The sequence below is a fragment of the Bacillus rossius genome, chromosome 14 (assembly GCF_032445375.1).
Source record: "Bacillus rossius redtenbacheri isolate Brsri chromosome 14, Brsri_v3, whole genome shotgun sequence".
Lineage (NCBI taxonomy): Eukaryota > Metazoa > Arthropoda > Insecta > Phasmatodea > Bacillidae > Bacillus > Bacillus rossius.
The window spans coordinates 21,626,747-21,652,339 of record NC_086341.1 but is presented as its reverse complement, the minus strand read 5'-3'; the positions used below and the strand labels follow the sequence as shown (position 1 = coordinate 21,652,339).

Sequence of the window (25,593 nt, the reverse complement as noted above, 5' to 3'; positions counted from 1 at the left end):
AATCTATAATTATTATGCTAAAAAATAAAGGAAAATTTTAATCTCATAAAAAATATTAATACAATTTTATTTGTAAAACGCTCTTTGGACTGAAGTCCTCGATTTGAACCCAGCGAGGGCAAAATAAAAATGGCGACGGAACCTTCCACCACGGAAGCAACCTAGAAGACTGAACTCCCACCACGTATGCCAAGGTAGATATTACGCCAAACAGTGTTGCGTCAGGTTTTCGCCTGCTGGAGACCGCCATCTTGGATCCGAGATATTGTTTTGGTCTGCTAGAGTGCGTTGGCACTGCCGCCATGTTGGTTAAAATTGTTACCCGCTAGAGTGCGGGCCAGGGCCAAGACGCCAACTGGCCATCGTCTTGCAAATTCGTAATTATTTCGCTATATATTCTGGTAAATTTTAAAAATTCATCAAAAAATCATTTGTTTATCTACTGACTCATTCGATCGAATTACATCCTTGTTTCAATCCTTAGCTACTCGAAACAAAAAAAAAGACAATTTAATTGAAATTACCAAACAAAATTGACAAGTTCAAGAAAAAAACAAAATTATAAATAAAATATTAGTTACAGAAATTCTGAAAATACAAAAAAAAAAAGCAAATTACAACCGTTTCTCGATGTCTATACGGTCTTCTGAGAAGGCGAAGCTAGTCATTTGCATGCCTTGGCATGTGTTTTCAGGGCATCTCCACATGACAGTCTATTTACCAGCCATGTCCAGTTGGTGGTCTATTACATCCAGTCTGCGACCAGCCATGTATTGATGTAAGCTATTCATGTCAAGTTGGTGTCCATGCACATCAGTCGATGACCAGTCGGTTTGAAAGGCTGTGACGTCCAGTTGGTGGCAAGATACGCCAAGTCGGTGGCCAGACTCGTCTATTCAGTGGTCAGTAACGCATGTCCAGTAGGTGGCCAGCAAAATCCAGTTGGTAGCCAGGTGCATCCAGTAGGTGGTCAGGCACATCCAGACAGCAGCCAAGAGGTATTTTCGTGGAAACTCGGCGAACATTTTAAACAGATCATGTACAGAATAATACGCATAGGCCAAGCTTCTCCGATCGAGGCTAATCATGTCCTGAGTACACACTCATCGATGAGCATTCGTCAAAAAAAATTAAAATGAAAAAAATAAATCACAATCCGAAAAGGAAGCACAATCAAAAGAAAGCATAATTCGAAGCACAGTCAAGAAAAGGAAGCATATTTGTAAGAAAAATCGACTTGGTAGGATACGATCCCGCCTCAGGGATACGATATCGTCTCAGGGATTCGATCTTGCAATGGGTATACGATCTTCGCACAGGAATACGATCTCATTGCAGGGATACGATCTCATTTCAGGCATACGATCTAATCGCAGGGAGACGATCTCATTGCAGGGAGGCGATCTCATTGCAGGGATACGATCTCGACACAGTTATACGAGCTTGCAATGGGTATACGATCTTAGCACAGGGATACGATCACATTGCAGGGATACGATCTCATCGCAGGCATACGATCTAATCGCAGGCATACGATCTCATTGGAGGGATATGATCTCAGAACAGGAATACCATCTCGACACAGGAATACGATCTCTTCACAGGAATATTATTCAATCAGTAAGATATGTTAATACAGTCTTCACTGCATACATTTAACGAAAAGGATGTACATTAAATTCAATTTACGGTAGGCTACAATGCCTCCAACTGTCTTTCGCTCTTACAGTCTTTGGATCCAATTTTCATTGACTCCAAGATTCTGGCTCAAAAGTCGTTGGCTCATAAAGTCTTTGGCTCCTAAAGTAATCTGCTCCAGTAGTCTTAGACCTAACTACTCGAACAAATTTTTGTTACAAGCCGTCATGGCTACGAAGTTACACGACTACAAGACTTTGAGGCTACGAGACTACAGGGCTACAGAACTACAAACCTACGAGGCAACAGGACTATGAGACTACTAGTCTACGTGGCTCTTACTAGCTACGAGTCACGAGGGGCAGAGAGGGAAAGGTAAAGGGAGCAAGAAGACACAGTTGTTGACCGTTCGTTCCGCTAACATTAGTCTTGAACAGTCTGACGCGTTGCAATACGTCATAGACACCTTGTGAAATAATAGTGTATGATATAAAGTTAACAATTCCATAAGTGTTGTATTAAAATTCGTCCAGTTTGTGATACCAATGGTCAGATGTTACACGTCACTGGCGGGTACAGAGAGACTCGCTCACATGTATGTATATATGTTTGCAGAACAACCTGCTGCCGTCGGGCGACCAGTCGCTGGACGGCTTCAGCATCACCATCGAGCAGGCGAACCGCCACCACGCGGGCGCCTACCTCTGCACGGCGGCCAACGACGTGGGCGAGCCCGTCACCGAGCAGATCAACCTGCACGTGCTCTGTGAGTGGCGCGTGTCCGACCACTTCTTTCCCCCTCCCCTTGTCAGCGGTGTATTTGTGTTGGTGACCCTTTGGTTCATTGGACTCTGAACTAGTTGACTGCCGTGTGAAGAATTCTTTATTCGGCTTGTTTCACACCAGGCAACTTGTGGAGTCAACTTTTCTCTTCCCAACGGGAGGTCGGTGCGATGTTGGAATTGGGCTGGTTTCACACCAGGCAACTTGTGGAGTCAACATCCCTCTTCCCAACGGGAGGTCGGTGCGATGTTTGAATTGGGCTGGTTTCACACCAGGCAACTTGTGGAGTCAACATCCCTCTTCCCAACGGGAGGTCAGTGCGATGTTGGAATTGGGATGGTTTTACACCAGAAAACTTGTTGAATCAACTTCTCTCTTCCCAACGGGAGGTCAGTGCGATGTTGGAATTGGGCTGGTTTCACACCAGACAACTTGTTGAATCAACTTCTCTCTTCCCAAACGGGGGGTCAGTGCGATGTTAGAACCCAAGGAAGCACGAACACATCTTCTGCTTGCTCTCTTGCGAGAATAAAAAAAAATAATAATGGTAAACCCAGTCAAAGAAAAGTGCATCTTCGCTTCAATTGTCAATCCTTTTGATTTTATCGCTGTATTACCCACACCTCATACCACATATCGCGGGACTACTAAGAACTGCTCCGTTACGACCTCGGTGTGCTCAACTAGGCGACTGGTGGGAAGGACGGATGCCAGTAGTGTCTTGTGTTGGCTCTACTGGTTAGCGACACAGGTGCCCATTGGCCACCAGCCAGAGCTGACGAGTTGACTGAGTTTGAAGGGGTTCGGGCGGTTCCCAATCATCTGCCACATCGATACACTCTTCGACACCCGTCCGTGCAACCAGTGGAATAAACTAGTTGCCTCTAATCACAGTGGCAACTATGAGATTTAAGTGGTAACCATAATATCATATGGCAAAGAAATAAAGTTTAAGGTGCAATGCAAGACTTTTAATCGTTTTAAAGAATATCTACAGGATTTTTCATGACCAAAAATCTTTGCAATTTAGTCTTCTTCACTCCTCCAAAAATACAGTGATGCGTAATTTCATGTTTACATCATTACTTAAGTTTTATTACACGTTATACTTGTGCATATTGTTTGGCCATGTAAGTTTTTCTCCATATTAGTATTGCAATTTGTTAACCATGTTTGTGGCAATTTACATTTTACAAGTTATCTTCTGTTTTCAAAAAGTCAGAAATATTCATTATTACCATTCTTTCCTGTAGCGAATGCGAGAAAACAGTTAAGGAAAGAGTTACGCAGAGTAATATTGATATCATCATGGCGTTAAATTAGATAATCCATCTTCATCGTCTGGTTGGAAATGTGCGCTACGCGCTTCGCATTTTTCGGCGCAAGCCCGACGCATGGTGTTCTCACTATTTCAGCGATCGTTCTTGCTGTTTCGCCAGCAGGATATTTCCCTGTGCGCTTGGGGGAAATTTCGGTACAACCCTGCGGCGTCGCAGTATCCAGTGTGTGAAACAAGTCTGATGCCAGCAGAAGTAATTTACACGAACTTGGTTTCTCGTGGGCCGTACTTTTTGCAGCTTCTTCACAATGAGGCGTAGAGGTTTTCACACATACACTGTAAAAAAAAATTAACTGATAGTCTCAAATTGAAAGCTGTTTATATCGTGTGAGCTCTGACCGGTTATTTAATTTTACGTGAAAATATCGATTTAATTTAAAAAATTTAGTACGTATGTTAAGGCGGGATTCAAAATAAATGGTATGTTTTCATTTTGGTGTCTTTACTTTTTGTTAAAGGGCAACTTCTGTCCACAAATAAAACAGCGGCGGTGCTGAAAAATGTTCGCTTTGAGGAGAGTTAATGGGAAATCATGCTCTAGCATAAAACTGCAGATCTTTTGTCATTTGTGGAGTTAGGGGCAGTATTTTTTAAATTAAAAATAATTATCTGAAACCACGGCAGACACCTGAGAAGTGGCTTTGAACTATCAGATGTAAGTTATATGTAGACAGGTATACTTTTTTACCTACAGTTTACTTATCCATATATATTTTTCCATTGTACTTTGTGATCACGTGGAAAAAATAAATGAGCAATATAACCAAATGCCTAGCAAATTTACCTAAACATAAATAATCCCCGAATTTTCTTAACACTGTTGATTTCCTGACAAGCTTCAAAATATCCTTCCTTTCGCGTTTGAAGTATCATTCAAGGGACGTAGCGTAGTGTCGGTTGCAGAAGCGCGCAAGATCTCTGGGTCGCAGACTCTGCAGGATCGCAGAGATGTGCCTCCTCGCGGGTGCCTGTCCACCGCGGCAGTTCTCGGCTGGATCGCCTCGCCTTGGTTTGCGCTATTCCCCCCCCCCTAACTAACCACCTTGCTCGCGGCCGGTCGGTGCATCACGCGGACTAGATTTCCCCGAGGTCGGAGTCGTTTTCCACCGGTCCCCGCTCGCTGCTCGGAAGCGCGGACCGCAATGCGGCGAGACGCGTGCAGCGCGCGGTCGAGCGGGTCGACTCGCCATCTGCCGAGTCCACACACTGTTGCCGAGAAGGACATTGCTACTTTGTACAACACGTAGTATATAATAGCGTCTGCCGAGTACAAGTCCCGACTCGGGGTCCACGCACTGTTGCCGAGAAGGACATTGTTACTTTGTACAACACGTAGTATATAATAGCGTCTGCCAAGTACAAGTCCCGACTCGGGGTCCACGCACTGTTGCCGAGAAGGAAATTGTTACTTTGTACAACACGTAGTATATAATAGCGTCTGCCGAGTTCGTAACCGGGCCCACGCACTGTTGCCGAGAAGGACATTGCTACTTTGTACAACACGTAGTATATAATAGCGTCTGCCGAGTTCGAAACCGGGTCCACGCACTGTTGCCGAGAAGGACATTGCTACTTTGTACAACACGTAGTATATAATAGCGTCTGCCGAGTACAAGTCCCGACTCGGGGTCCACGCACTGTTGCCGAGAAGGACATTGTTACTTTGTACAACACGTAGTATATAATAGCGTCTGCCGAGTTCGTAACCGGGCCCACGCACTGTTGCCGAGAAGGACATTGCTACTTTGTACAACACGTAGTATATAATAGCGTCTGCCGAGTTCGAAACCGGGTCCACGCACTGTTGCCGAGAAGGACATTGTTACTTTGTACAACACGTAGTATATAATAGCGTCTGCCGAGTTCGAAACCGGGTCCACGCACTGTTGCCGAGAAGGACATTGTTACTTTGTACAACACGTAGTATATAATAGCGTCTGCCGAGTTCGAAACCGGGTCCACGCACTGTTGCCGAGAAGGACATTGCTACTTTGTACAACACGTAGTATATAATAGCGTCTGCCGAGTACAAGTCCCGACTCGGGGTCCACGCACTGTTGCCGAGAAGGACATTGTTACTTTGTACAACACGTAGTATATAATAGCGTCTGCCAAGTACAAGTCCCGACTCGGGGTCCACGCACTGTTGCCGAGAAGGAAATTGTTACTTTGTACAACACGTAGTATATAATAGCGTCTGCCGAGTTCGTAACCGGGCCCACGCACTGTTGCCGAGAAGGACATTGCTACTTTGTACAACACGTAGTATATAATAGCGTCTGCCGAGTTCGAAACCGGGTCCACGCACTGTTGCCGAGAAGGACATTGCTACTTTGTACAACACGTAGTATATAATAGCGTCTGCCGAGTACAAGTCCCGACTCGGGGTCCACGCACTGTTGCCGAGAAGGACATTGTTACTTTGTACAACACGTAGTATATAATAGCGTCTGCCGAGTTCGTAACCGGGCCCACGCACTGTTGCCGAGAAGGACATTGCTACTTTGTACAACACGTAGTATATAATAGCGTCTGCCGAGTTCGAAACCGGGTCCACGCACTGTTGCCGAGAAGGACATTGTTACTTTGTACAACACGTAGTATATAATAGCGTCTGCCGAGTTCGAAACCGGGTCCACGCACTGTTGCCGAGAAGGACATTGTTACTTTGTACAACACGTAGTATATAATAGCGTCTGCCGAGTACAAGTCTCGACTCGGGGTCCACGCACTGTTGCCGAGAAGGACATTGTTACTTTGTACAACACGTAGTATATAATAGCGTCTGCCGAGTTCGTAACCGGGCCCACGCACTGTTGCCGAGAAGGACATTGCTACTTTGTACAACACGTAGTATATAATAGCGTCTGCCGAGTTCGAAACCGGGTCCACGCACTGTTGCCGAGAAGGACATTGTTACTTTGTACAACACGTAGTATATAATAGCGTCTGCCGAGTTCGAAACCGGGTCCACGCACTGTTGCCGAGAAGGACATTGTTACTTTGTACAACACGTAGTATATAATAGCGTCTGCCGAGTTCGAAACCGGGTCCACGCACTGTTGCCGAGAAGGACATTGTTACTTTGTACAACACGTAGTATATAATAGCGTCTGCCGAGTACAAGTCCCTACTCGGGGTCCACGCACTGTTGCCGAGAAGGACATTGTTACTTTGTACAACACGTAGTATATAATAGCGTCTGCCGAGTTCGAAACCGGGTCCACGCACTGTTGCCGAGAAGGACATTGTTACTTTGTACAACACGTAGTATATAATGGCGTCTGCCGAGTTCGAAACCAGGTCCACGCACTGTTGCCGAGAAGGACATTGCTACTTTGTACAACACGTAGTATATAATAGCGTCTGCCGAGTTCGAAACCGGGTCCACGCACTGTTGCCGACAAGGACATTGTTACTTTGTACAACACGTAGTATATAATAGCGTCTGCCGAGTACAAGTCCCGACTCGGGGTCCACGCACTGTTGCCGAGAATGACATTGTTACTTTGTACAACACTTAGTATATAATGGCCGGAACTGGCCCAGGCTTCAGGTGAGGATGGAGAATGGGTTTAGCCATCTTGAATGACCTTGACGTTGACCAAAATTGGCCAAAAATGACTCAAAATTCGTTTTTTCTTAATAATACAGAATATTTCTTACGAAAATTTAAGCATCATTTTATATTTATATTCTCGTTTCATTGAAGCATAATTTTGTCAAACCATGGGAAAAAAAATTAATATTCAGTAATTCGACCTTTTTTGTGCTATCCAGGGTTTTTTTTTTCAATAACTTTAACTATTGGAGGTACTGGGGCAACACAAATTATTATAAATGCATGCTCTGGTAAGAATCCGATCTCAGTATTACTGCTAACACTTGATACAGTTGTTTTTATGTAAGTGTACAATTTGAAAATGATCTGTAATTTCATATAATAATTTCTGTTCCATTTACAAATAAAAAGGGATTTACAAGGCACTCGGAATTTTTCCGCGAGTGCGAAACGTGGCGATGTTTCCTTGAGACATAGGACACACTCATTTTTAAATTTTTTATGAAGTATGACGTAAATGTTCACGAAAAGAATTTAATTATGTGTCGAGGTCAGAGGGGTAGTTCTGTTAAAGTTCAGCTTTTGGAACAGTCGCCATACAACAAGCAATTAAGGACTACATGTGATGTCATGTTGGTGCGAAACCAGAACCTCTATATAGGTAAACTTCAAAGGACGTATATTTGCATGAAGCCAGCTTAGTTAATTGCCCACTATACACTCTCAAAATCCCTTGCGTAGGTTATAAATACCCTCTTTTACGTTATGCAGCTTGTCAAAGTACGTGGAGTTGGTTGATTGGACAGTTCAGGAAATCAACAATGTTAAGAAAATTCGGGTATATTTATTTTTAGGTAAATTTGCTAGGCATGTGGTTATGTTGCTCATTTATTTTTTCCACGTGATTACAAAGTACATTGGAAAAAATATATATGGATAAGTAAACTGTAGGTAAACAAGTATACCTGTCTACATATAACTTACATCTGATAGTTTAAAGCCACTTCTCAGGTGTCTGCCGTGGTTTCAGATAATTATATTTAATTTAAAAAATACTGCCCCTAACTCCACAAATGACAAAATGTCTGCAGTTTTATGCTAGAGCATACCTTTTCCAGTACCGCAGCCGTTTTTACAAATAGACGACGTATTCGGCATTCTCTGTCAACTTAAAATAATTGGATTGTCGAAGGAGCAGTCAAATAATATTATGTTTTATAAAAAAATGCTATGTAAGACGTTTGCCAAAAATTTCAACGCTCATAATTTAGCCACTTCACCAGAACTGGGAGCGCACAGCTACAAAGAGTCTTTAATAAATTGGCAGAAAAAATAAAAGGACTCCCAGTTGAGAAACGCGTTTGTGGGTAACTCTTAACCTCAAATGAAATCTCTGGAAAATATTGCGTCTAAAAGGTTTTCTAACCAAAACTTTGAGGGTTTTAATTTGTTTTTTTTTAGAGTAAAGTTTCTACCAGAAATTCTTTTTTTTTTTGCCTTAAAATTTCACTAATAAACAAAATATGTTAATGAACATTTTTAAGGCACTTTGAAAAAGATCGTATAGAAATTTGTATCTGAATCATGCATATTAAATTAACCTTAATTTTCTAACCTGTAGGACACAAACATACACCTCAAAAGAAACGCTTCACACAGTCACTCGTAATCGTTGATTCTCGCTGCATTCAGTTTCTGTTGCGCCACTAGACCTCGGACGAAGCAAAGCCCACTCCATTCTGGAAAAAAAAATACCAGGCTTGGAATATATTTGGCTGTATATAATGTTCACATAACGCTCACAAGAACCGTCACCGTTAATGGGGCCAAATACTTCTCCAATGACCCAGCATAAATGTGACTGCGGGACCTCACGAGATTTTTTGGTGCTCTTAGTTACTATGTATATATATGCAGCCTATAGGCGTACAAGGATCTAGAAGTGGACTTATTTCTTCAATCAGATGGTGCACGTAAATTGTTGACTGTTCTGTGTATTTACTTATAATTCATGGATAATGTACAGCTGAGACACATCAGACCGACGGTACTCCGCAAACTAGGCAGGTTCTTAGTGCGTATAACTAGGAACCTGTAGATACTAGTCAAACTATTCGGGTCTCTTAAACCAGTGAGGAGGAATAGCTACACCAATTCCACACCATATCCAACATCCGACAATACAAAAAAAAGATACATTCGAGAATCAATAGAAATATTAAAACACCCAGCAAACGTTAATAGAGAAGATGGCTATACATTAAGCAAAATATGGAACCCACTCTTTAGAAATCCTCAAAACATAGCTCCACAGCCAACATCAGACAAATCGCCCCTGATTGGCAAAACAGCCCAGCCAACCAGAAGAAAGAAAGGCTCTGATTGGCCCACAGCAGCAGCCAATCAGGAAGCACCTTAACCCTCAGGCAAGAGTATATAAAGGCAGGACAACTGGTAAGAACCTCAGTAGGTAACTGATCCCTGATGATGGCGACTGCAATGTCGACCGAAACGTTAGTGACTTATTTGCCAAGGACACGGCTACAACCCAGAAGCCAAGCTACTTCAGACAATGGCTGTGAAAGCCTACGAACATTGTTATTTTTTTATATATAACAGAACTATTAATGTCAAATTACAGATATTTCTATATTACATATTTATATGAAAAATCTGTAACACTACAAAATAGTGTTTGCAGAGTAATATATGTTTCGGATTTTTACCCGGGAATTTAGTGTTGTTCCATTACCTCCAATAGTAAAAGTTATTTGTAAACCGTTACCAGAATAGGTATCCAGTATTTATTGCGCTCTTTGAAAAGCATAATAAAACAAAATACATGTATAGTCCAATTATTGAAATTCTATCATATTTTAATTGGTTTTAAAAATTATGCTTGAATGAAACATTAATTAAAATATAAAATGATGCGCCAATTTTCGTTAGAATTACCTATTCAGTGTTATCTCGAAAAACATATTTGATTTAAGCCAAAAATAACCTTAAATATGTGTTGTACAAAGATACAATATATTTCTTTGCAAATGGTTTCCAAAGGAATCTTTTTTAAAAGTACAGATATTTTTTTGTGTATGATACATAGTTCCTTGGAAAGTATGTTATCTTAAAGTGAATCCAAGCTTTTAAGTATGCATATATGTATATATATTGCAATGCATATACCACACATCTTTGAGTTTTGTTTTGCATCCTATCTCAATATTGTTACTGTCGGAGAATTATTGGTAGACTTGTTAACGGCATTCAATTATCGCCTCCCTTGCTCATAGAACAATCGCGTAAAGAGTTTTAGCTACGCCCTTATTTAACGGATATTAATACACGAGATTATACTTTCCTATGCTTGATGAGTCTGGATTAAACCGACTAACTTCTGTTGTAAGTACATCACATAAAATTAAGTTAAAACCATGATTTTATACGTAGTCTAAAGTGCTGAACACCCAGTTTATTTAAAGCAATAGAGAAAGTGCTTTGTGTAGAATGATAAACATCTGAATAATTTTGTATTTAACTATATCTTATAACCACGTATAAGTTCTGACTGTCGTAAAAATATTTCATTGAAAACAATTGGTAAAACTTATTTCCCAGTAAGTCTAGGTTGGCAAAGGAAAATTTTGTCTTTTTTGTATTTGTAATAAATTTTATTTATTAGGGATTAGAAAATAATTACTTTAAAAAGTTGTATCGTCAAAGCTGTGTGCCGCTGATTTGTTACTTATACGACATGAGCAGGTTCTTCCTTTTAGCAGACTGTTGATTTTATGCTATATTTGGTAAATTTTGTGACCTAAACTCTTAATTTCCATAGCACCAAGAATATATGTTATGCTTTGTTATTAGGTACTCATAATATAGACATGGTAAAATGTTAGATGCCTACCGCTTAGGTATAGACTCTTCCTCCATACCTATTTCACCAATTGACAAAAGTTTCACTTGATCGACTGGCTAAATGATTCGACGTCTGTCAGCTGTGCCAACCTGAAAGTGCGATGAACACGAGACATGAAACACACGGTGGTTTGCAAGGCAGGCTGGTGTGGGTCTCTGGAGAAACTTTGTTGCACATTAATTGTTTGGGGAGACAACAAGATAGAGGTTTTTTTTCCCCGGCTTGGAATAGTGCGAGGGTATGGCACTGTGGCAGAGAAACAGAATGCCTCTTGTGTGTGATGCCACAACGCTCATATAGCACGTACTTTACCAGAAGACAACACATATGATCAATAAAGGTTTACAAGATCAATGAGGCACCATGGATCAGTGTTGACTTTTGCAACATGTGCACTCAACTTTACTCAAAATATGAAGGTGGTTAACTTTGATAATTAATAAAGGTATTTGTCTCCTTAACCCTTTAAGTTCTCTGTCTTAAAAATAACGTTTCTTTTGTATACTTTGTAGTTATAAATAAATACACAAAATTACTAATATAATAAAACAATTTATTAATTACATCCATTAAGAATAAGACTTAAGAAAAATGTTTACAATAAATGGCAAAATACGATGATACATGTCATATTGTGAATGACTATGAATTATTTGTAGTAGTCATTTGCTAGCAAGAATTTTATCAATTGCACATGCAGGATAACAAATGTAAGCATTACAGTTGTTTCTATTTGCAGGTTGAAATAAATTTATTCTGGTTAGGTATTGTGCATAACATTAGTTCTTTTGGATCGCCGAGAAGAGATGATATATACCGAATCAAAACTACTGATGAAGTTTGGAATAATTAGGGAGTAATAATTTTTGTGGTGCACTCATAAATTTATAGTAACTAAACTTTTGTGTGTTCTTCGGATGTTGTCTGCCAGAAGTTAATCAAAGTACCTATCGGGGACGACCGAGCAAATAAAGGGTCAGCATGCGATGCGTTGGTGCGAAACTACGATATTGTTCGGCACCGCCACGGGACACAATTTAACTCTATGCAAATTCGACGAAGCCTTAAACTCCGAGCAACAGTTGGCCGGCGACTCCTGCCGTGGGAGACTTCATACCTCCCCCCTCCCCTTTTCAATTTCCATAAAGCAATTTCTGGAGGGGGGTGAGAAGGGGGTGTTTCTCCTCCACCCACACCCAACCCCCGTTCCTCTACGGCTCCCAGCGACGGTCGTATGACCCCTGCGCGGTCCGCGGTCGTAGGTCAATCTTTGGCGCGAGGTGGCCGATGTTAACAGTTCTCTCTCTCTCTCTCTCTCTCTCTCTGGGACCTCCGTGGAAGTTCCAGGCCGATTGCAGTTGGCAGTTTCCACGACCCTCTCCTACTCTCCCCTCCATCCACCTTCTCCTGCTTCTCATCTTCTCTGCCCTCCTCCAGTCCCCCCCCCCCCCCACAACTTCCGCCCTGAGAACTGTCAAACTTGCCCAGGCGCCCGGCTCATTTCCCCTTTCTTCCCTCCCCCAACTCCAGATGAAGCATCGACCCCCCCACTCACTCTCTATCATTCGCCGGGGGTGGGGGTCAGGGTGTAGCCCGCGAAACCCTAAGGGCACCTCTTACTCCCACAGATCGTTACATTGCCCTCCGCGAACTGCCGTGTTGCGGTACAATTCGGGCCTGAATCTCTCTCTGCGGGACTCGATATTGCCGCCTTGGGTGCTCGGTGGGTGTTAACGGTTTCGGAACATTTTCCCGGGGAAATGAGTCAGTTTAGTCTTTGGGAGATTATAGTTTTCTTTTGGAGGACTTGTACTGAACGGGGTCGCTAACCCTGATTAAGATTTGAGACAAAACTTTCTTTTAGTACAGTGATTGTTAAGAAGTTTAAATTAAAAATCACAAAAATTTGTTTATGTAGTCAAACTAAATTAAACCAAAACCTTCAGGAACACATATTAGGAACCTCTAAAATGTGTGATTTCTATGCATTTACGATGCTAAAGTATTATTATTTTAAATCATGATACTTTTAAATTGTTTGTTTAGCTTTTTTTATTGAAAACGAGTTAGGTCGTAGACTTTATGTGTTATAAGTAGTTTCACGCTTTTTCTTGATTCTTGTAGAGAAACTTGTGATTACGGTCATCTTTAAGAAACTAACAAACAATAAATGAGTAGATATATTGAATAAACATGCGTTGTTGTCCTATCACAGTGAACATATAGTACTACTACTCTACATGTGTCCTGTATCCTACGATCTGACATAAGGTATTTGTTAATACTGTGACTACAATTTTATATACACCAGTATCATGGTCACTAATAGTATAGTTAGAACAGAAATATCCTGGCCACCAGACTATGGATTGTTTCAACCATTCGTCTCGAAATTGCAGTTTTTAAAAATACTTTTGAAGATTGTTTGCATAATGGAAATTCTTGTCATCATCTCAAAAGTACCAGAGGCACATGAACTAAAACTTAATCATCATTCTGTACGACATACAATCATAGCTAATGTATATTGAAGAGTGTTAGCCCACTTACGTGCAGTAGTAATTTCAAGAAACAATTTACGATAGGCCTTGGATTCGAATCTTTTTTATGGCAAGGATTCATTTGTGGCATTTGTTGTTAAATGTGAAGTTATATGACGTATAAAGCTCGTAATGTTTGATCTCTTTTTAAGTTTGTAAAGTTTACCTTTAGCTGTCTCATTATGTTGGATAATTTTTTTTTATTATTATTTAAAATTTGGTTAAAGAATTATCTTTAAAATATGATTACGGAAGTCAAAGTGAATGGCTGAAAATTACATTAAAATAACCATAGAGTGTGTAAATACATAATGTATTTATCATTAATACTGGCTGAACTTTGTTTTAGGTGACATGGGGGTGGGTATTCTCAACAGGATAAAGTAATCACTGCGTATATATTGAAACATTCGTAAAAAAAAATTCCTTAAGTGAAACTAATGATATTAAATGCAACGTTGTAATTGAAACCAGACAAGTTTTACCACCATTTATGCACGTCAAATTGTGGATTTTTTTGGTACTGTTAATACCCGCAATTTTGGTTTTTATTTAATTGCGAAGCAATTAATACATTTCCGTATACTCGTGGTGGCGAATTCGACCTCCGAAAGTCTCCGTGCGAAAAACGTGCGTCGACTATTCGTGAAGGTTTGCAAAGCAGGCTTGTTTCTGGGAGGATCAAAGAACTAACCCGTAGAGATCTCTGGTAAAGATCGATGACTGGGATCCTTCGCGGGTTCAATGACCTCTAGGATGGATTCCATGGAGCTAGGCCATCTCAAGTTCGCGCCTGTTCATTGGCTGCTGACTTTGGTAAGTTTCAGCTCCGGTGCGTGTTATTCGGCACTTTCTTAATATGATTAGATTGCTCATTGGTGGAGCGATAATTATTTGGTGGATTTTTTTTTCACTCCAGACTAGACCCAACTTGCCTATGTTTGACCAGCCCTTTTAGATTTGATCATTGATCGATAACAAGCTCACATTCTTTGGCGGGTTACATGTTATAAGGATAACTACTTCTTCTCCTTGTTGATAACTGGTTCGGGTTTTTTCAAGAAAGGAACGATATTCCAATCACCAACGCCAAGCAGACGTATGTGATTTTAAATTCTAATTTACTTTTCAATAAATCAGTGAAATCCTTGCGTCTTTACTCATTGGTCTATAATTCTCAAGAAAAAAAACAAAAGTCTAGTGGCAGATTAAACACAAGATGCATAAGAATTTGAATTTCAGCTTGTCAATGAAAGAATCACCCGATTTTTACCTACTGAAGCATTCATCTGAGTTTGAGTATATTTCGGTGTCCATTCTACCTCACAAGTTTTTAACCATTGGGAGCTACAGCTCTAGTTTCGTCGAGCTCTTATGATTGGTCGATAAGTTTTTAACTTGATGTAACATTTTCATTCAAAGCACAGGCATTAAAAAGTAAAACAGCATTTTTCGTTTCAGCCTCAAACAACTGTTGATTGAGGTTACGAATCTAATAAAGAGAGAAAACTTAATAAAATCGATATTAGTTCTGTTGTTTATAGAGGTTTGTGACAATAATTTTTAAAAGTAAACTTTCGGATCAAAGATTTTTAGTAAAATTAAATATTATATTTTACGTTACAGGAATATATATATATATATATATATATATATATATATTAGCGTAAAACCACTCATCATTAATTCTCCGGAACTACAAGACCTGCAGACCTGAAATTCGGCACGTATGTTCGTATTGTTACGTGAACACCTACTTAGAACGGATTTGGCGGAAATAAACTCTCAAAAGGGTGAATAGGGTGGGCTGGGAAATAAATAACTATACATATATATTCATATGTATAGCTATAGTGACACGTCTAGCTTTTTGCATTCTCTTATGCGGCAATACGAGAATCTGCCCGATATCAGACTCATGCTGAATCTTGGTATACTGTCTCTTGTGACGGCTCTTCAACCATCAAGCTTCTGAGGTGGCTTATATATATATATATATATATATATATATATATATATATATATATATATATATTGTGAACGGGAAATATGCCGCATGAAGAACTCCGTTCTGGGCTTCCTCCTGTGTGTGCCCGTAGTACGTTTCCCAAATATTGACCCGTCCCGCTGCAATATTGATAACCAACGGCCCAGGTTTGGTGGAGGGTTAGGTAGGCGGGTCCACCCCCTACCCCTTCTTTACCCCCGCTTTGACGGTAATCGATACCAGGGGTTATCTGAATTATTCAGCGGTTCCCACATACGTCGAGAGCAAGCCCCCCCACCCCCTCCAACCCCGGTGTTGTGACAGGCCTTCTCTCGGCTTTTGTGTTACCATTCCTCCGACCTCTATACCTACATGCATTCCCTCCCACTCCTCCTTTAACACCCCCCTCCCCCCTACAACCCGCTCTAACATCAACCCCGTGTACGCGTCTTCACCGATGCTGGAACACGCAGTCGGTGCAAAGGAACACGTTGGAAGCGTGGGAGATGGGGTCGGTAGAAAATAGAGAGGGGGGGGGCTAATTTATTCATCACGTCACGTGTTCAAACATTGATGCACCCCCCCCCCCCTCATTTTCCCAAGAGAAGCTTTGTCCCCGGTCTGGAAGCGGAGGAATTGCGATGCTGGGTCTCCCGCCGTCGCACAATGTCTCTCTGCGTTCCCCGCGACAGGCTGCTGCATTATGCGCGTTCGCGCTTTGGAACACTCGTTCCGTTACCCTGACCGACGCATGGTGTGCGCAGGCGTGCGTTTCGTTTCCTTTCTGCCCGGGCCCGCGTTTTTGTCGTTTCCCGACAGTTTAACGCAAGTAGAAGTAAGTATAAACATTTGGGGTTAATCGTGATCTTGAAAAAAATTTTATACCGACCTTCGGGGACAGAATCCCGACACTCGCTTAATATATTGTTGATAAATATTTCAAGGAACGCAAGAACACGCAAACTGAATAAAGGTTAGTAAATCACCTGAAAGTATGAGAGTGGCAAGACATCACCAACACTACTAAATGAAAAAATATATATATTTTACGGTTTTTTTATTATATTTATTATGAAAAGTTAAAAATTATGAAAAAAATAAAGTGTAATTTACTTTCACTGTGCAAAAAATGTTAACTCACGAAACCGTGATGCACAAAATAAAAATTAAATCTACTATGAACACAACGAACGGCATAGTTAAACGTGTTCTGAATACTTTACTTTAATAAAGAAAGGGAAAGATTGGCCGATATTTTCCGTCTCTAGCGTATTTTATAAACGATGACGCTAAAACGTGGTATTTTTGTATTTTTTTCGTATAGCGCTTCTAGCGCTCCAAGCGCGGTCTCTATGAGCTAGTAACGCCAGAAAGACAAGTTGGCAATCAGTTCTGTGATTGCTAGAGCCACGCTAAAGCAGTTAAAGCAGTGGTTGTGATATCTACTCCTGACATTTGTAAAATCAGTTGGCGTAGATTATGAAACCAGGTGGTTCGGAACCTTTTATGACATTGGTGGTCCCACGGCTATAATTTTGCGATCTTAATCCCTACCTTAATTGTTTTCAGTCAACAGTTTTCTCCGCATAAGCCTACGGTTATAAAAAATATACGGTTTTTTTTTGTGAATTTAGATGTATAATAAAACCTTTATGATAACGTATTATTTATTTAACTGGTCTAGGGATGGAATTACTCAAATTTGTGAAACAAAACAGATAGTGCAAATTATACCAAATTATAACTTTCACAGAATTATTTGCAAAAACAAGTAAGGAAAATTTCGTTGTGACATTGGAATACAATAACTGACAAGGAAGATGCTAATCTACAAAGTTCAAACTAAGAAATTTGTATTTTTAATACAATTTCTTGGACATTGCACTGTAATAAATTGTATTAAATCAAAATTCCCCATTTAAAGAATGTAAAAATTTCAACTACTATTATTTATATAAAACGTAAATTAGGAGGGTAGTGGGGGTAGGGACATGGGCGTTTCAATCACATTGTTGGACACAGAATGACTTCGAAGCCTGCCGTAATATACTTGACCCGAACCCACACTTATACTATGAGTTAGTGTTCATGAAAAATGAACCATCAACCTTTGTCTCTCATACATAAATTCGAAGCATTGGCGTTTGCTGTAATCGAGGATAATAATGCTTGCATGATTAATACAATTCTCCTTTACTTTATTTTTCAATGTACCCTTCGTTTTATGTTTATTTAATTTAAAATATTTCGTATTCAAATTGTTTTGTGGATGTGTTTTGAGACTGCATGGTGAATTAAAAAAAAATTAATTTATACTTCTAACTAACAGTAACAGTATTTCACAAGTATGTTCAGATGAAAATTTTAATAGCTAATAACGGAGCTAACAGTTGAGTTGAATTATTGAAAATATGTTTCCTCATTTGAGGAGGTTAAATTTATTTCAAACAAAGAGGGTTAAATTCATTTTATGAAGTCAATTATTTAACGTTTACTTCCATCCTGATGTCATAAACCCGGGTTCGCCCGTAGGCCTATATCCCTAAAAAAAACCCTTCCTTGACTGTTAATCGGCAAAAAATCTAAGTAATCGATTCCTCAATCAACAAATAGGGCCAATAAGCTGTAATAAATTTGTAACAATTAATTTGTCCTTTAAGAAATTCACTATTTAGTTAAAAATACTTAATCCAATTATATCGGGGCATAAGCGTTTTAATAAGTTTAAAGTACTGAATTAGGTTTTTTTTGTGTAACGTAAATGGATATTGAAATTTTTATGGTATTAAAACTTATTACAAACTTTTATCTCTCCTCGTAGAACGAGACGTAAAGTTTGTATATGTGTATATATATTAACGCCACCAAAATTGTGATGATATTTTATGTTTATCAATTTTTTACAATCACATTTAAGCTCTTTTAGCCGCCGAACTCGTGAATTCTCGATCCTTGCTCCCACAAGAAAAGTTTCTAGCTGACGACCCATCCCCTCCTCCAACCCTCTGGAAAACATTGCAAAGTTTTTCTAGCATCAGTTTACCTGCATCCCCTGTAAACTGTTAACTCGTTCAACTCTCCCTTCCGGCTGTAGGGGATAAACTTTCGCCACCCCTTTTCGGTCACGTTCCTCACGCATCGACGATAGCTCGCGAGGTAGCGCCTGTAGCAACAGCGAGCGGCAACCAGCATCACTAACGACGCGTGCTGAGTTGTCGACCCACAAGGGGCGTGGCAACTCGTTAGATCATTATATATATATATATATATATATATATATATATATATATATATATATATATATATATATATATTGTTCTCTTCCGTGAGACTGTTGGCACTCAAACTATAAATGCGTTTGAATCCCTTGAAAACTATTGAACGGCGTACGGATTATCAAATTTAAACAGCAGCAAATATAATGAGCAGCTAAAATGGAGAAACATAATCGAAATATTATTAAGGCTGAGTCACAACTAAAATTTTAGCCTTGAACAGGTGATATACCATTATAATACGATTCTGAATTTAAAACAAAATTAAATTTAGATAGTTTCGTAGTTTTTAAGTTAAAACCGCTATTTTGCGTCAAAAGTTTTTAAATCCCTACATTCCACCAGAAATTTGATCTTGTGAACAAAAAATTTTTGCTACGCAATCATAAATAACCCATCTGTTAGTAACAATTCAAAATAAAATAAAAAATTCTATACTTTTGGGGAAAAACCTTGGCACGTCTTATGCATCAACACTTTTTAATCAGATAACACGGACTACTCAGATAACACGGACTACTCAAGCTGTAAATAATTTACGTTGCTAACTTTGCAAGTTTTTTTAAAGACCATCTTTCTAAATAACTTGCTTAGTGACAAAAGTAATTTTTTGTAGTATGACTAGTAAAATATACAGAATTATATTTGACGCATTAGTCTTACAAATAATTATTTTCCGCTAAAAATGTAGCTCATTGATTTTTTTAATGCTAACATTAGGAGGGTTATTTATGATTGCATAGCAAAGATTTTGACACAAAATAAAAATTTTTGGTGCAGGGTGGGGATTAAAAACTGAAAAAAATGCCTAACTAAAAAACTATGAGACTTTCTGAAGTGTACTTTATTATTTCAGAACCATAATTTACTGGCCTATGATTTTTCCCGGCTTGAAGTCGAATTATGTGTTACTCATTGTAATAATATAATTATTTATATTTTTTGAATAAAATTAATAACCATTCATAAAACAATTTTTGTAGCTTAGCTGTTTTGATATTGTTTGCTTTAGTAATTGAATTTCAGTTCCAATCAGAACAACCTATTATGGGTTGGGATTTAATGTGTTCTTAAAATATCACAATATTACTATTCTAATTCGTTTGAAGTTTTGCACCAGTGTTTGCTAGTTTGATAAATAAGGTATTTTTCTGTAGCGTTTACACACATAATTTACATTTGTACAATTCATCACTGGCAAATTAATAAAGTGAATTTAATTCTAAAAATTACATTCAAACTTTTAGAATCATTAAGTAATTATTTTTAATTTGCTATTGCAGCTTGCTTTTGAAAAAAGCTCCCTTGTTTCGGAAACTTTGATGATATTGTACGGTGACCATATTTCAATGGCCCTGATATGAGTTGCGAGTAACGAAGCCAAAGAAACATCTTCCATGTCTTCTTGCTTTTTCATTAATACCTTTACTCGTGACAGCAGATCTGTCACAAATTTATGTCATAATTTATTTGTGATTTTCGCGCATTGAGGCTAGATCGCACACGTTAGGTTGTATGTTACGGTAGCTATCTTACAGACAAGTTACTTTCACAATTTTGTTGCTGTAAATTTACTTAATGTTTTTTTGCGAGCTGAAAAATGCCACACACTTTGTCATTATTATTAATACTGGGTCACTTTATAATGATTTGTAAATATATATTTGATACAACATTTATAACGGAGCATATAATGCCAGAAGGATTATGTAAAAAATCACAGAAAAAGCCCTTAAAAATATAAATAAAAAAAATTTTGAGTAGAAACTTCTTATCTGAGGGAAGCTACAATTTTCGAGAGTTAAGAAAATTCCGATCGCATGAGGGGGATTGTTAGGTACGTGGTGGGGTACCTGTAGAGGAGGAGTTGGCAGAGAGGCATACTAGTACACTTGCATACTAGCACACTTGCATACAAGCTCACTTGTATACTTGTGCACGTGCATACTTGCGCACTTGCATACTTGCACATTTTCATACACGCACACTTCCATACTTTAACACTTGCGTACTTGCGCAATACCATAATTTAGCGCTCGCATACTTGCATTTTTTTTATCTGTGACCTCAGCCAAAGAGAATTATGTTTCCTATACCTAATAATATAATAAGCAAGAAGTTTCACTTCTGTCGCGCGTGGATTCCACCGGGTTTTTTTTTTAACATGACATGACATATGAGACCGAAACATAATTGGCTTACTTCTTTTACGACAATACCTAAAATAAATAACTTCATTTACTTAAGCATTTAAAATATTTGGAATAAAGTATATTTTTAGCTTGCAAAATATTTTTCTTATAACTGTGTTGTAAAACAAAAATGTTAAAAAAAGTACGAAACATAGATGTCATTTTTAAGCTGTGATAAGTATTTGACGAACGTCCTTGCAGTATTAATATTCATTTTAAAAGACAATATTCATATTACGTTTTAATATCGAGTTGATTATTTCGTGATAGTGGTTATAATACATTTTTTTTCTGCTTCAAACCAAACTTCAAAAAGTTTATTGAGTGAAACAATTACAATTCACGCGGTTACGTTAAAGTTGTTTATTTTTTTATTTTATTGGTAGAAAATAAAAAAAGATATTAAATTCAAATGTATTGGTGTAGTTCACTGTAGTTTTTCTAATTTCCCTGTCATTTTTATTATGGCCACTATAGAAACTCTTTAAACCACCACCCACAATTTTAAAATAGGTATGATTATTTTTTTGTAAGTCACATTATTTGTTGACACATACCTCTAATTCTAAATGTTTAAGATTAACGAAGATTTCATTTCAGTTATTTCTTAAACACGAAATCCAAGAAGATTTCATAGGTATAGGAAATTATAACATAAAGCATTGGTTCGAAGATAAAAAAAAAAGCAGAAGTGTGCAAATGTACGCTGAGTTTAGCTTTAACATTTTTTAATTAATTTACTCGTCCCTCGTTGTTGCTGTACGTAGTATCAATTAATTTTCTTCTGTGAATGTCAATAGAATTTTAGTCATCATCGAACCCCCGGGACTTCTAGATTAGCTTCAGTAATTAAACTGGAAATCCAAGGGCAAGTTAGGTATAAGTCACATTGCTAATTATTTTTTTAAAAATCTCTGGCATTTTTTCGTTCGAACGGTTTAAAGCCAATCCAATTTACTCTGGCTGTCATTGGAACTGCTTCCCTGATGACGAACTTCTTTTATTCACTGATCGAGCAGGCTGATGTACACTTTTCGCCATGTTTGCTTGGCAAGTAATAGGAAGGCGTGCATTTCAATCCCAGTGGTTGTCAGGAATTTTCTTCCGCCTGGCATGGATTTCAATTCGTGTTCCGTGTTGTAACCGTAGTGTTTAGATTATTTTTGAAGCCTAAAAGTCAATAGAGTGTGTATCTGTTATAAAGTTGAGTGCACTCTGTTTAAGTAATTATTTGTTAACTAAACACAATGTTGCTGTACAAAAGCTAATGCTAGAAGTTGGTTTAACAACTTGAAAGTAACTCCTTAAGAAGAATCAATGGAAAATACATCTTTAAATGAGTGTTTGAACATAGATGTTAAAAACAATTCAGCAACGAATTAGTGATAAGGTTTGTTTCAACCAAATAAGGTTTTGCTATCCAGATGGGAAATGATGGTGAAAAAGTCCTTCAAGTAAGGTTTTTCGAGATTAAACTGAGTATTTTTTCAAAAATTGGCACATAATTGTTTTTTTGTTTTAGCTCATGTTTTACTAAAGCATAATATTTTCAAACCATATAAAATATAATTGTAATTGGACTTTAATTTTGTTTTATTACGCGTATTAATAAGCGCAGTTAATATTGAAAAGTTTTTTTCCGGGAACTTTAACTACTGAAGATTGCTGTTTTTTACGACAAAAAATATTACAGTGTATGAATACAGCAATAGACATTTTAAATGGGTGGATGACAAAATGAAATCTACGTGATTTAGATTCGTTTTGTAATCGGGAATATGGCGCAGATGTTGACGCTAGCTGACCGCTGGGGCGTTTGCGAAATAACTTGGCATTTATTTTTTTGGCTACAGCCTAACCGGAAGTTCCTGTCGTGCGGACGAAACAGCGATGGTTTTTTGTGTTTGTGTGTTGGCGACCCTGGCCGCGCACGCCCCGCTCTCGGGGAATCGAGAAATATTGCGACTCGCTTCATTTTTTTCCCTCCCCCATCACCCCACTGCCCCATCCACCGGTTAGGGTACACGCGACTGCGTTTCATAACGGAGGGTATTAGGTCGTAAACTTCGCAGGCGGTCTCGGCAAGTTTCATAAGTCTGACGCACGGCGATCGAGCAGCACTGCCCTGGAACACGCTGGGGACTCGCTATAGGCAGGTCCGAGGTTCGACCTCGGTCCTTCCATTCGACACGGAAGAGATTTTTTTTTTGACGTGACAACGTCTAATAAATCGATAAACGCCGGCTGCACGCACGAAAAAGGATGACTCATTGTCCCGTTACGCACATTGTCCCGTTACGCTCATTCCACGCTTGCGCCGCATCTATCTCTCTTCCACTCGATTGGAACAACCATCGATTTGACTTTTTAGAGGCACATTAAACTTGAAACACTCCCATTCCTTTCCTACTTTTCCTATCATCGTCCCATCTTTTAACAGAATAACACAAATAGGAAGAAGTTAAATTGCAAACATGTATAAAAGTTATAGTTAATATAATCTATTCGTTAAAGTAATAAACATATTTGAATTAATGAGTGCAAATAAAAGAAAATTTATCAATTAAATTGTAGATTTAATTTCACTCCTTCTTTGTATCCATACAAAATAGTGATAATTCAATAAAAATGATTCAATTTTATTCATAAAAGTATGCAATAATTTCATCAATGTTTTGTTATGACGTCACGTTAAACTATCGTCCTAAAACTGACTTTACAGATAACCAATTAATTTTTATGTGCAACGTCTTAGCCATTTGCACGCGGCATGAATGCGACGCTTGGAACGGAAATTTTGTGAGAACCACGGCGAATGGTTAAAGGGAAACTTCATAGTATTAACTGTTTGGTGAATTTCAAACGAGATGGGCAGTACTTTAATAAAGTTGATTGTCGAAAACAAGGTGCGTATCCGGGGTTTAGTATTTTTTTACAAGCATTTTTTTTCTTTTATCCGATATATTCAGATATTTGGTCCTGGAAATGGAATGATTCTACAGTCGACGTAGCTGCTCCAGCAGCGGTGGGAGCGGAAACTAATTTTAAAAAAGATTTATGCGTTGAATTTCGTGTCCGAGTTTCATGTATTTCAAACATGAGAATCCATGGATTTTCTCGTTACCAAGGTTAGATTTTTACACATCACTGGCGAGTACTGAAAAAAATAGCTCACTTTTTTTTTGCACATTAACAAAGAATTTTTTTTAAAGGTTGCTAAATAATTGTTTTGGAACACTTCAAGAAAACTATTTTAAATTTGTGCAAAACATTTTTGTAGTTGTTTTTGTCTGAGTTAAAAATGTTCTTAAATCCAATGCTGATTTTTTTTATTGTCGCGCTTATAAATATAGTTTACAATTTCAAAATATAATTGATGATTTGTTCAAGCATAAATATTTTATACCGAGAAAGATATTGTTAAATTATAAACTTTTGGACTTTATTTTTGAAGTTATACTTCTCTAGGCGCGTTATGAAATAATGATGAGAGTGAAATTTTAAGATGCGCGCGCATCACTGTAACACAAAATTAACAGGTTGAAGCTGCGCGCGCACCATGTGACGACATTTTCACAGGAAGATGGCGGACCCACGTGTATGAACATAAACCCACATTAGGTGACATACCAAACGTATTGGTGTGCCAAATGAAACTTTATGATACTGAAATTACCATGGAATTTATTTTGGTATTACATCCAACATATTACACATATTCCTCGTAACCTTCTGTCAGAGTATTGGTTATACTGCGTGGTCAATATGCTGAAGGGCCGTGGTTCAAAACTCGGCGGTAGGTATGTTTTTTTTTTTTTTTTTACTTTTTTTGAAGTTGTACTTCTTATGAAAAAATAATGAGAGTGATATTTTAAGATGCGCGCGCATCACTGTAACATAAAATTAACAGGTTGAAGCTGCCCGCTAAACCACTTATTAAGTCTCGATAAAAAGCTACCAACAAAATAGAAATAGAACCTCTATTAGTCGCGCATGTTGGCACGCTCGTCGCCTCTGATCACTGTTTTCATATTTATAATACTTATCCACATGTTTCTAGTTTCTACATTCACAACACGTGTTTTAGTTTCATACAAGTGCGAATTATATATGTGCTAATAAATTAAATTCAGTAGTGATTTAAATTGAATATTTAGATTAATATTATTTACTATTCATAAATTTTAGTAAAAAATTTGTGCTTATAAACTTTTTCAAGTGCTCCAATATAATTTAGGTTAACTACCCGTATGTAATATTTATTAATATAAATTAAAATATTATTATATAATTTAATTAATACTAAATATTATTAAATTATTAATGTTAAATATTTATTTTTGGTTATTTAATAT

The 25,593-nt window shown here is 38.3% G+C and overlaps 1 protein-coding gene across 1 annotated transcript in view; it reads left to right on the top strand.

The window, feature by feature from the left end:
- LOC134538713 (neurotrimin-like) overlaps positions 1 to 25,593 on the top strand; it is a 624,622-nt gene that overhangs the window by 418,981 nt on the left and 180,048 nt on the right. Inside the window, exon 5 of the mRNA XM_063380151.1 lies at positions 2,254 to 2,404. Within this exon, the coding sequence (XP_063236221.1) occupies positions 2,254 to 2,404 (151 nt within the window). The remainder of the gene's footprint in view (positions 1 to 2,253; positions 2,405 to 25,593) is intronic.